The 13366-nt window shown below is 43.3% G+C and overlaps 3 protein-coding genes across 3 annotated transcripts; 1 reads left to right on the forward strand and 2 right to left on the reverse strand.

Moving 5' to 3' along the window:
- The first annotated feature begins 2214 nt into the window (after window positions 1–2214).
- LOC115675459 (N6-adenosine-methyltransferase MT-A70-like) lies at window positions 2215–7056 on the forward strand. Its single transcript, XM_030598118.2, has 7 exons — window positions 2215–3551; window positions 3713–3811; window positions 4869–4952; window positions 5034–5386; window positions 5731–5947; window positions 6199–6278; window positions 6607–7056. Exons 1-7 carry the CDS (start codon window positions 2346–2348, stop codon window positions 6854–6856), a joined length of 2289 nt encoding a protein of 762 aa, XP_030453978.2. The 5' UTR covers window positions 2215–2345; the 3' UTR covers window positions 6857–7056.
- Window positions 7057–7562: 506 nt separating this feature from the next.
- Window positions 7563–9394, reverse strand: LOC115675461 (uncharacterized). Its single transcript, XM_030598120.2, has 2 exons — window positions 8679–9394; window positions 7563–8173 (listed from the first exon to the last, which is right to left on the reverse strand). Exons 1-2 carry the CDS (start codon window positions 9345–9347, stop codon window positions 7775–7777), a joined length of 1068 nt encoding a protein of 355 aa, XP_030453980.2. The 5' UTR covers window positions 9348–9394; the 3' UTR covers window positions 7563–7774.
- A 512-nt stretch (window positions 9395–9906) lies between these two features.
- Window positions 9907–13085, reverse strand: LOC115675460 (uncharacterized). Its single transcript, XM_030598119.2, has 7 exons — window positions 12742–13085; window positions 12352–12498; window positions 12103–12201; window positions 11316–11507; window positions 11097–11216; window positions 10793–10864; window positions 9907–10364 (listed from the first exon to the last, which is right to left on the reverse strand). The coding sequence occupies exons 1-7, from the start codon at window positions 13033–13035 to the stop codon at window positions 10140–10142; spliced, it is 1149 nt and encodes a 382-aa protein (XP_030453979.2). The 5' UTR covers window positions 13036–13085; the 3' UTR covers window positions 9907–10139.
- Between the last annotated feature and the right edge of the window lie 281 nt (window positions 13086–13366).

Here is a 13366-nt window from a genome sequence, read left to right on the forward strand (position 1 = left end):
CCGGCGAGACACATCTTCGTTTTCAAATGTGTCAAGTGCGCTACTTTGCGATACAAAAAAGTTCCGAATGTAATGCTCCAACAAAGAAGATGAAGACTGATACAGAAGGGAAATGAAACAATAACATTACCCAAAGAGAAGTTAAAAGAATTTGATTTGTCCTAGGGGAAAAAAAGAGAACCTGTTCGTGCATCCAAGCTCACACATGACTCTTCTTGTTTTACTTAAGAGTGTGATTTGAGACCCTCTAACAGGAGAACAGAACCAAGGAAAATTTGTATGGTCTGATAAATGTAATTCTATAAATGTAATTCTAACCTTAAAACTTTTATCAGTAAATTCCATGGAAGCCTGTTCTGTTATTCAAGATGAATTGCAAGGGACAGAATTTGTTATTCATAATCTATGAAACATATGAATACGTTTGCACTGAGACATCTCTGAGCTATATAGCCGTTGCGCGCATCCAATAAGCTGAGTCGCCCTCCCGAGCAATTGGGTAATCAACGGGAAAGTACTTTAAAATTAACCGAAAAAACCGAAACTGGTGCACAATGAGTACCCGGAACGCGGGACACGAGTAAATCCCATTTCTCACGTGAAAGAATCGAAAAGTTTAAGATAAACCAGACAATCTCAAGAGAAAGACCTAACCCAACCAATGTTTGGACTACAAGTTTAGCTATAGTTCTCTGATTTTACGCACTCTATTTTGCTCACTTATACATCAAATCTGATATCACTTTATGATAATCAAAACATTTCATCATGTCGCAGTCGATGATAAACCATTAGAGATATATCTAGGGTTAGTTAACATATTTCATCTTAGTACTCTGCAGCCAGAGCTACCTCTATCATGCAAAAGGACGACAAAATGGAATCATCTAACCTGGCTTATTGTTCGAAAGGATTTGTTTCTTGATTTATTTTATAATGATTCAAAATTGACATTTGGAGCTTAAGACTACCGTGGCCACGTTTTAATGGGTTGGTCGAGTAGTAAAATAACTGAGATTTTGTGCTTCAAAAAGTGTAAAATCTCATTGTCGATTCCCTGCTTGGTGCGGTTATTTGGAAGCAGGTCATAAAAGAAGGAACTAACTCCCTGGGAAGCCCTAATTTTTACGTGAATGACTTGCCTTTGATTGAACTAATAAGGTAGATCTAATTTAGTGCCCAAAGTTGATCAAACCATGATAGCAGAAAGAATGAGGCGTCCAATGATCATCAGGGATTTGATGGCTCAATGGCGGAACATGATTGTGCCAATTCAGTCCTAAACTTATGTTTTGTCAATTAAATCCTAAACCGTTTGTATTTATGCCAATTCAGTCCATGCGGTCAATTTTGATCGACCGGCGCAAACGTGAATATTTTTAATAATATTTTAATATTTTTTTCAAATTTATTTATTTATATTTTCTTTTTTTTTTCTTCTTCTCTTCCTTCTTCCTTCTTCCTCCGGTCAGTCGCCATACCTTTTCAAGGGAGTTTAGCCATTTCAAGCAATTACGAGCTCTAATTATTGCCAACGCAGCACTTTTAGTCTTTTTCTTAAACACAAGTTTATCGTTATTCGAATTACAATGTTCACGAACTTCATCAATGCTGACTGATAGGTCTATTCCTAATTAATTTTTTCATTAATTCCGTCCTAGTTTATTTTATTGATTAGTCAGCATATTAATGGCCTATCATTGCCGACCATATCAATTTCCATCAATACTTACTCATCTTTTTATAGCAACATTCTCATTGCACTAATCTCTCCCCTCGTTGTTACTATTTCTCCATCAAATTCATCTTTTCATGGCTTATGATTCATGAATATAACGAATAAAATGTAACGTAATTATATATAATATTAGCTCGATTTTAGTCATTACATAATTTACGCTTATATATCTTAGAGTATCGGCCCCGCAAGGATATCGTAGTCATAAAAAATATGTATTCGAAACATAATAAATGATACATAAAATAAGCGATGGCATCACGTCCACGTGCTTGTATCGTGTGCTGAGTAACTTGATAATTTTCTTTTCGATTATTTTTATAATCTTATACCATTGAGTAGTTGTTTTTTTTTTCTCTCTTTTTTTTGCTTAAATGTTTGCCATGGAGGTCCTACACATATTTTTTTTAGATTTTATCAGTTAATTATCGAAAAATTTATCTTTTTATTTGGGAGAAAACACGTAAAAATGTTTCCTTTCTGAAAAACAAACGATCCGAACTCACTTTTCCTAAACCTTAAACGCTTCAATCTTTGTTCCTCAGATCAGACCCTCAAATCTTCCTTCGCACAACAACACGAACCTGAGACTCCTCGAACGCCACCGATGGAGACCCGACCGGACGGCAAGGAAGGAGGCGGCGCCGCCGCCGCCGCCGCCACCGTCAAGGACATGGCTTCGCAGCTGGAGTCGCGGATTCACTCCACCAGCAACGCCCAGCTCCAACTCCTCGCTTCCCTCCAAACCCTATTCCCCGACCTCGTCTCCTCCATCGACCTCTCCCTCAAGGTCGTCTCCGCCTTCAACCACCGCCCCTTCACCCCCGTCCCCACTCTCCCCAGCCCCGATCCCCTCCCAAGGAAACCCTCCGACCCGAATCGCCCGCCGACCCCGGACAATGCCGCCGTGCCCAGATCCTCGAATTCGAAGGGGGCGGCGGAGCCGAGCCCGGTGTCTCGGTCGGAGAGCGAAAAATTCTCGCTTGATGAGAGCAACAGCCCCTTGTCCGTCGTCAGGTCGATGGTGGCGGTGTGCCTGCTGGAGCGGGTCCCGTTCACCGCGATCGACTCGTCGACGGTGTTGAGGAAGCTGGAGAACGACCAGAACGCGACCCCGGCGGAGAAGGCGGCGCTGCGGGAGGTGGGCGGAGAATCGGGCGCGATATTGGCGGTGGAGATGGCGCTGCGCTCGATGGCGGAGGATAACGGCGGGGTTGAGTTGGGGGAGTTTGTGGTGAGCGGGAAGTCGCGGGTGATGGTTTTGGGGATTGACAGGACTCGGCTTTTGAAGGAATTGCCGGAGAGTGGGCAGGATCAGCGGCAGCAGCAGCAGCAACAGGAATCGAGTTCAGGGGATGATAATTCTAATCATAATCATAATCGTGGTGGGCAGGGGATTGGTAATGGTGGAGCTGATGTGAATGGTGGGATCTTCGGGATGGGAGGACCAGTTAGGCCAATGCAGGACATGTGGATGGGAGCCGGAGGCGACCCGCACATTTCAGGGGTTCCACCAATGTATCCGGGTGGTGGACCACCTGGAGCACTGATGGGGCCTCGGAGTGTGCCTAGAGTAATGGGCATGATGGCAATTCCTAGAGGAATCAGCATTCCTCCGATGCATAGACCTCCTTTAGTGCCGAATCCAAGCGGGTTGTCTCAGAAGCCAAGGACAGAAGAGGATGATATGAAGGATCTCGAGGCATTGTTGAAAAAGAAGTCGTTCAGAGAAATGCAGAAGTCGAAAACTGGAGAGGAGCTTTTGGACCTGATTCACCGGCCAACTGCAAAGGAAACTGCGGTGGCTGCCAAGGTATTGAGATTCATGTTGCTTTTGGTTGACTCTATGGATGCTTCGTTCTGCACAGGCACTGGCATTGTCTGGAAGCTTTTCCAATTTGTATTTGGAGTTATATTTCAGTGAATGTGATAGCTTATCTGATCAAGGTCTTCATTGAATGCTTTCTGTTGCAGTTTAAAACAAAAGGTGGGTCGCAATTGAAGGAATACTGTTTATCACTCACTAAAGAAGATTGCAGACGCCAATCTGGGTCCTTTATATCGTGTGAAAAGGTACTCAACAGATTGTGTGTGGCGGTTGTTTGTTAAGTAATTGTATTGCAAATACTCTGGTTGCTGGATTCATTCTCTGTGGCTAGGCTGTGTGCAGTGGACTTTTGTAATTTTGTCAGTTTTTTAAGGAGCTGATGGTGTCATTTGGCTTCTAAGTGTTTCTTATGTGGGAGTGCAGCACATTCACACTTTGATATTTTTACTTCCCTTTTTGCCAGTAGTAATTCCACAATGGAAGTCTTAAACAAGCAAACAGCTTCTAAGTAATTACTAGAAGGTACCAAACCCCTAGTAGCTGCTATGGTGGTGCAAGTGCAGTTGTCATATGTGCAACTGTTGCAACAATGCATGCAGCTCCAAGTTGCAAGCCTTTACTTGTTGGGCTATTGTTTGCATACATAACTTTCCTATCAATGGCTGCTTCAGCGAAATTTTTCTGCATTATTAACCAGCTTAGAGAGTGTTATTTGCTTCATCTGCTCTTTTATGATTTTGCATGTATTTAGAGACTATTAGTATTAGTGTTGGTTTTCTCCTTAAAACATACCCTCCTCAGCCTTTTCATCCCCCAGTCAGAATTCGTAATTCGGAGACACCCTCTTTGCCTTGCACAATCAAACTGGGACAAATTGAATGAATATCAGACCTATGCCTTTGTGATGTCAGTGGTCTTTTCTAGGGTATTTGGGTCTTTGTCCTTTTTTACTTAAGTTTGTATTATGCACCATCTAAATTGATGGTGTAATAATATACTTGTGGTGCCCATAAGGTAAATGTGAAGAAAGAAAACAAACTTTAAGAGCTATGGCTTCAAATGGCTTGCTTGGATGAACAGCGGTTGAACGTTATTCATGGATCGATACATCTGTAAATTATATTTAGCAATATCAAGTGGTTTAAAATGTGTTGTTTTCCTGTTATAAAGACATTTAAACTGAGACATTGGCCCTCCACAAGCTTTTGTTATTTCTTCCCCCTGTGGTACTTGTGTGACTACTTGACCGATGTTTCATATGTTCAGATTCTGTATTCACCTTAAGAAAATGTCTTCTTTCAGGTTCATTTTCGGCGAATAATTGCTCCACATACTGACGTCAACTTAGGGGACTGTTCTTTCCTTGATACTTGCCGGCACATGAAGGTCTTTTTCATCTCTATCTTTGATCTTTGGGCATCCTCATTGCAGCTTTAACTAAATCTGATTGATTTTTCTTTTCCACAGACATGCAAGTATGTTCATTACGAGCTTGACCCAACACCAGATGCGCCACCAATGATGATGGGGACAGCAGCAGCGCCTCTCAAGCCATTAAAGCCACAGCGTGCAGAATACTGTTTGGAAGTAGAACTTGGTGAAGCACAGTGGATCAATTGTGATATCCGGAACTTTAGAATGGATGTGATAGGGCAATTCGGAGTTATAATGGCAGATCCTCCATGGGACATCCATATGGAGTTGCCTTATGGGACAATGTCAGATGATGAGATGCGAAATCTCAATGTCCCTGCATTGCAGACTGATGGCCTGATATTTCTATGGGTCACTGGGCGTGCCATGGAGCTAGGACGAGAATGGTATGTTCTTGTCTGTTTAAATGGCCCGATTTAATTCAACACATTTTTAGTGCATGTGCCTTTGTTATTTGCCTGATAAAGTCTTTCCATGGGGAAAGAAAGGTTAGATACAAGTAATAAACTCCACGGAGGTTGCATAAGTGCTTGTGTGGAAGTCACTAGATGTGGTAGTGGCTGTCCAGTTGTTCAGATTTGTTGAATTCCTCTAAAACATTATGAGTAAGTGATGCTTTGTCATTTCCAAAGGGACCTGATGTTAGAGCTCACAATGCTATTTACGAATGAAATCATGCTGTTTATCATTTATCTAGCTCTTGCATAATTAATTTGTCTGCATGTTTCAGTTTGGAACTTTGGGGGTACAAGCGCATTGAGGAAATCATCTGGGTGAAGACCAATCAGCTTCAGCGGATCATCAGAACCGGCCGCACGGGCCATTGGCTCAATCACAGTAAAGAGCATTGCCTTGTTGGAATTAAGGGGAATCCCGAAGTGAACAGGAACATTGATACTGACGTCATTGTTGCTGAGGTTCGAGAGACTAGCCGTAAGCCAGACGAGGTTAGTGAATAACACACACACTAATTCTTGGAACTGATCCAAACTGCGTGAAATCTGTTTTTTTACTGTCTTCTGGGTTTGCTGAGAGCACTTTTATGATCTTAAAATGGTGAATGTCTTTATATATACCTGAAGATGCTGGTGCAACCTAACTTGTGCACCGCAGAAGCCACATCTCTCGAGTTTTTCAAATATTATAGAACGTAGATTGTCCGTTGTAATTTATGCTAACGAAAGCACTGTTTTTGCAGATGTATCCAATGCTGGAGAGGATTAGTCCGAGGACAAGAAAATTAGAGTTGTTTGCTCGCATGCACAACACTCATGCAGGGTATTGTTATTCAATTTACTGTCCTTCATTTTTGGAAATAAGAATAGGCTGCCGAAGAAAAGTGAAACTTGCATATTCCTCTTACGGACAATGGACGGTGGAAGAGTCTAGGCATTTTGGACCACTGTATATATCTGATGAACAAACAATTTCATAATGATTATTAAGTGGGTAATGCATGTTTTTTGCCCAGAACCTTAGGATTGTCACCCTTCCAAGGTGAAGGCCCTCTTGTCATGTATATTGATTAATTTTTAAGCAAAAGAATCTCATCCTGGTATTATCGTTGCCTTGAGGTCTCTTTTGATGGTCTGTGTCATTTTTGCAGGTGGTTGTCTCTTGGTAATCAGTTGAGCGGCGCACGATTAGTAGAAGAAGGGCTGCGAGCAAGATTTAGGGCGGCTTACCCTGATGTCGAGGTGCAACCGGCTTCTCCTCCAAGGGCTTCGGTGATGGAAGTTGACTCGGCTGCTGCTCATATGAGGAGTCCGTTTGCAGCAGCGGACCCCAAGTCTGCTTCCGCGCAGTTTTCAGAACCTGCAGTTTCTGGAGCTATGGAGGTCGATATAGTGAGCTAGAATGGCGCCATCCGGTGGAGTGATGAAGTAATTAAACATCAGTTTGACTCTTTACAATGTTACTGCCTTTTGGGTGTTGGCCATTTGTTCCTTGTAATTGTCGATTGGATTCAACAATTTCAGCCGCAAATGTCCATTGGATTATTCCATACAATGATGTCAAAGCGAGACAATAAGATCGATGGGGAATTCCCGCCAGATGTTGTCACTGATGCATCCTGACGTGCTGGTTTTCGGCTTGACTAGTTTTCGTTGGTATATCTGTAGTTAAAGCCTTCATGTAATTTGTCAGATTAAGATTATGATATATTGTTAATGTCATGTGTAAACTGTACTGCCTTAATATTCTTTTATAAAGTGTAGAATGTCAATTTTAACTGTTATCTGCATTGAATTCATATGGGCTTGAAGAATATCATTTGCTTTCGAGGATTAATTTCTTGGACAGCAAGAAACTGGCTGGAAAGGGCATGAGACACGAGGGTACGCATGCCCAAGTTGTTTCCTTGCAAGGATCATGTTCAATGTCATAGAAGAATTCGAGTGCACACAAGACAGAGTTGTTTCTGGTTCCAAGTGACATTTGCAGATGCATAATGTGATACGAAGATGTAACATTGGAACATCTGAAATGGAGCTTTCTAACACTACATGGTTTTAAAGCAGATATCTTTGGGGTGAAATTATATAATTCATAGGATCTTCATTACCAGAACCGAATAACATTGCTGCAATCAGAAACAAGGAAAATTACAAACTTCAGTCAAGGAAAGCGAGTAAACTTCATCTGATTCAGCATTTCTCCAGAATAAATATTCCACAAAATATACAAAATTGATTAAAAAGACCGAAAAAACCGAACGCGGATATTTTTTTTACTGCAGCTTGAAATGCCATTCAACTTCTTCCATCTCACTCTCACTCACTCCAGTACTTCTCATCAGCATCCTTCCCATCCACCCTCTCGCCATCGCTGTCGCTGCTCTGACCCTCCAACCCCATCCGAAACCTCTTCACGTCCTCAACGGCGGCGTTCCGGAACAGCCCCACGTCCACCGCACCCGACACCATGTGATACCCTCTCTTCCTCAGATCGTCCGGCGAGTCGAACGGCATCGCGAAGCCCGCCAGATACGCCCGGCCGCATCCCAGCACTCCCTTCTCGGCCGCCCTCATCGTCTCCCTCACCTTCTTGTTCCCCGGGTCCCAGAGGTACCCCATACTCGCGCTCAGATCCAACGGCCCCATTTGGATGCAGTCCACCCCGTCGACGGCGGCGATCTGTTCGACATTTCTGACGCTTTGTTGGGATTCCACCTGACAAAGAGAGTATTTCATGCACCATTTATACCATGGTTGGCGAAAACAAAACTATGACAAGCAAAAACTGGATGAGATACTCATATCATGCCAGGGATCAAAAGAGCCGGGGTCTCAGGCCATTGCTAAATTAGTGCATGAAGAATAGCCATAAGCTCAATTCAATACCAAATTTTTGGAAGTTCTAAATGGTTTGTATATTTCTTAATTATCAAATTTATTCTACACATATGATCACAACTTTCAGGAACATAATAGTTATACAATGGTTACCAGTCACATTTTTATAGTTAGAACTTATACCAAGGGGGTCAGTTTGTTTGAAAAAAAAAATTATTTTCGAGAAATTATACTAAGGGTCAGTTCGAAAAAGCCTAACTGATCTGAGGAAAACAACAATCTTCAATAGGGAAAAAACGACTTTCCCTACTTCTAAATCAATCTTCTTAAACCACATTTTTCACGAAATTTGTAATTTTTAATTAAAATCCATTTAATGTACCTGACACATGATGAGGAGCTCCTCCTCGCAATTACTCAAATACCCTTCCTCGATCCCGTACTTGGAGGCGCGGACCACCGGGTGGGCTGCCCCGCGGACGCCGCGGGGCGGGAAGCGGGCGTACGACACCGCGTCCCGGGCCAGCTCCGGGCTGTCGATCATCGGGAACATCAGCCCCTGCGGGCCGAGGTCGAGGGCCTTCTTCGCCCAGGCCGGGGAGCTCTCCGGGAGCCGGAGGATCGCCGGGGTGGCGGTGCCGGCGAGGGCGCGGAGGCAGTGGAGGGCGTCGGAGACCCCGCCGGGGCCGTGCTCCATGTCCACGACGGCGAAGTCGTAGCCGGCGAGGCCGGCGATCTCGGCCACGGTGGGGGAGAAGGAGAGGAGGAAGATGCCGTAGAGGGTCTCGCCGGCGCGGAGGCGGGACTTGAGGGAGAGTGGGTTGGCGGCGGACGAGGAGGAGGGAGAGAGATCGGAGGGGCCGGAGGAGGAGCGGACCGGGGTCAGAGTTTTGAAGTGGGTGGTGGCGAGGTGGAGGGGCTTGTGATTCGGTGGAACTGAGGATGATGGGGTGGAGAAGAAAGGCGCAGGCTTTGGGTTTCTGAGAGTGGAGAGGGATGAGTTGGTGGTCGGAGAGACGGCGACGACGGCGGCGGTAGTTGTGGCCGCCATAGTTGGTGGGTGCGAGGGTGAAGAATAGGGTTCTTGTTGGGCTTTAGGTTTGGAGAGACACAGAGAGAGTGACCAGCTCAGAAGTCAAGAACATGAGACGATGAAGAAGAAGATGGCTCCCTAGATTTGTCACGTGCGAGCTTGTCCTGTATTTGCCCGCGCGTGCTAGGCACCCAGTAGTGCTACTGAAGCAAAAGCGTCCTTAAAGTCGAGCCAAAATAGAAGGCAAAACATGTTTCGTTAGCTTTGACAAGTCTCCTTTGTGTCAACATTAGCTGCTGTGATGCTAGTCAGGCTTTTGATTTTCAATGACATTGAAGAAGCATCCTGGTTTCTGTTTCCCTCCTACAAATTTCATCTGTGCACTCATCTGCGAGTGATATCTCGAATCAATTTTCACATTCCTCATCAACCGTTTCAAGAGAATGCAACATTGTGCTCCTTTCCTCTTCAACTTTCTTCCCAAATTTGAGCTTAGCTACAGGACTTGCCAATGAAAAGAAGCACAGCTGGAGGACTTCAAAGAAGAGTTTATGCAGAATGTTGTGCAAAAGCTGAATTAAGAGCCAATCTCTCTACCTGACCTCACATAAATTTCCTCACAAATCCTACTCTTCTTCTGTAATAATCAACCCATATGAAGTGTACCAATTCGATCGATTGAATCTCATATAAAGTTACAGGGCATTGGGAGAGGATGAAAATTGTAACTGAATACGAACACAAGTTGCTAACACGATACTCTAAAAAGCTCGCGTCCCATGAAATGGTGAATCCAATCTTTCTTTCTGCTTAGAGCTTTAAGCCGCCCCTGGCCATCGCAAGAGCGCCCTCGTAAGTTTGATTCCCACCGATGAACCCATTCATGTGGACGAATACACAGCCAGGGATGCCCGACTCTTTGGAGAGCTCGTCATCTCTCAGACCACACCACTGAGCCGGAAGAGCCTTCCGGCTTTCGAATCTGTCGGGAGCCAGCGCAACTGCCTGCACCCGCCAGTTTTTGCTCCGGTCATCCTGCACATCGAGAGGCATCACCGTTTGTTCAAGTAAATACTCATATGATCAGCTGCCATTCTACGATTTCTCTAAGAGCAAAGCTTAACCAACTAGAAACAAAAGAAAAGAAAAACAGCTCCCGGTCATCATGCAACGAAGAGCATTTGCAGTAACGAGGTGCATCCATAGAATCTTAGCTTTGTGTCATCTATGATCTTGATTTTCTTTGACTTAATTGGCGAGTGGTATAAAAACCCAATAGTGACTCATTCACCCATGAACTATCGTAGGCACTCACTAAAGCCACAAAATTCTTCCATTAATGATATGCATAAAGAAATCTCCATTTATTCTATGTAGATTTCCTACACAGCCAGGGAAAATCTCCACGTAAATCTATGTCTACAAGGTAAATCACCGATTAGCCCATAGGTTCAAATTTGTACCTGATAAAGCACATATTTGATGGAAGGTTCAATTTTCATCTCCTCCTCAAGCTCAAACAAATGAAGCTTCCACTACAAAGATAGACAAAAAAGTACATGGGTGATAACTATCCAAGAGCGCTCTGTCATCAGATGAGAAACAAATCAAAGTATAGCCTAACAACTACAAAAGTTAACAATCTGCTACCAAACCAACGTTTATGATATACCTCGTTCGCATACAAAATCCAGTTCTATCTAAACAGATACTGTCAATTCTCAAGTATGTTCATGAGTCAATATCATATAAGATTCAGTTACTTACGGGACAAAATTGATTTAAAACCATAATTTCTCCACTTGAGTCAACACCATATCTAGCTGCAAGACACTCCATTACAATGGACCTTGCAGGTAACCACGACCTTGCATGAAACCGTACACTCTGAAAATCAAAGAAAAAGGTAAGAGAATTAGCATAGGAGTTGTTAAAGCGACTGATAACCGTTATACCACCATCAAGACCGCTTCAAGAAAACCATACATCTAAAAATTCGCTGCCAGCCAAGGACATAGCTCGCTGAAATGCCTCATTCTCCTTCTCCGAAGATTGATCAGGATCAATCCAGTCCAGATTCAGTTTTCCGACTCTTGAAGACAAATACGTATTATTCACGTATCTTGGAGGCTGGTCAGTGTCATACTGATTTATACCATTGTCAACAGCATCAATTGCCTGACATTATCAATTAGAAAATCAAACTCATCAACCAGCAAAGAGTGTTAACATGCATTTATGTATCGGTGAGATAAAAGAACCCCAAGGAAACAGACTGAGCAAGGTACGGATAAAAATAGTAATGACAAGCAAGCAAGAGTTGCTGTGCTCAAGCTCTACATGTGAATGTCATGCATTACTATCACACTTGAATGTCAAATAACTTCTACCCAACAACTCATCCACTACTGAAAGAATCTTACGATTCACAATTAGCAAAATGACATTTATGATTCACAATTCACAAACTCAGATATCGACAACAACACTGTTTTCTGGAACTAAGTAAAGAGATGTCTCTTATGCCTAGTAACGCATAAAAATGTTCCACAGCCTTTATATTGATGCAACTAATAGAAATGGATGACCAAGGCCAAACTGATTTATGTTTGCCAACAGAAATTATACTCCAGCAAAAGCACAGGTTAAATTGCAACCACACCGTTCTGTGCTAATGATACAAAGGGAAGCCAGTACATCTGTCACTGCTAGATTCAGTCAGTAAACATCGAGAGAAGGAAAAAAACGAAGTGTCAGAAGCAAAAACACATACCTCCATAAAGCTCTTATACACAGCAAGAAACAGCCGAAGCACATCCGGATGATTTTCATCAACCTGAAGCTCCTTAGCTATTATCTCCTTCCCAAAATGCTAAACATGGGAAGAATAAGATACGAACCATGCTAACAATCGACAAAATCAAGACCACCATCAATGCGAAAATCAAAAACTGAAACAACCAGGTAGTAACTAAAAGCTAGCCTAATGGAAATGAGGTAAACACTCAGGTCCAACCAGTACCTTGTAAACCAAACCAGCACTGCTGAGCTTGGTGGAAAACCCATGCCCAAACACCTCTACAAAACCTTTCTGGTGATGATCATACCGGTCTCTACTCGGATCATACACACCCCCAACATCAAGTACAGCATCAAGACCCTCCAGTACCTGCAATCTCCAATTGATTCGCATAACACATCACATAAGAAAAACAATCCACAATTCTTCTGGCCAAGAACCAAGTGTCAACACATACCCTTAAAACAATAGCCAAAAAAAAAATTGCCGCTTTCACCCGCTGAGATACTAAAGATACCATTTTTTTTTTAAAATTTCGCTGCTTTGTTTTTCTCTGGAAAAGCCCAAGAAGACGAATAGGGGGAGAAACAAAAAGGAAGAAAGGGGAAAGACCTGGGGGTCTCTGGTGCGGATGATTTCGGCGTTGGAGAACTTGTGGGTGAGGCGAATCATGAAACAGCCGAGGGCCTCGTCGCAGTGGAAGCTGCCGTTGTGGGTGCCCACGCGCTTCGGCGGCGGCGGCCCGGCGGAGAAGGAAGACGCAGGAACCCTAGAAGGAGAAGCGGCGGGAGGAGGAGGAGGAGGAGAAGCCGCCATGCGAGGAGAGAGAGCCAGGAGACGACGCTGGAGGTTGAACAAGCGATGCGGCTGCTGCTTCCAAATGGCGCCTCTTGTTGCCCCCAGCATTCTTCTATGGCGAAAGGTTAAACCTTTACAGCGTTGGGGGAGGTATATGTAGTTTGTTTTTTTTTTTTGGTCGAAAAGGTATATGTAGTTTGCGTGGAACCAAAGATTGCACTTTTCTTAAACAAAAGGAGTAATCACACAAATAGTCCATAAACTTTAATTTAATGTATAATTTGATCCCTGAACTTTTAATTTATTCAATGTAGTCATTGAACTTTAACATAATGTTCAATTTGATCCCTAAACTTTTAATTTATTCAATGTGGTCCCTAAACTTTTAATATGTGTTCAATTTAATCTCTGAACTATATGAAAATGTTCAATATAATCC

This window comes from Syzygium oleosum, unplaced genomic scaffold (genome assembly GCF_021117445.2).
Source record: "Syzygium oleosum isolate NSW1041296 unplaced genomic scaffold, Sole_v2.1 Sole_v2.15, whole genome shotgun sequence".
NCBI classification, from domain to species: Eukaryota; Viridiplantae; Streptophyta; class Magnoliopsida; order Myrtales; family Myrtaceae; genus Syzygium; species Syzygium oleosum.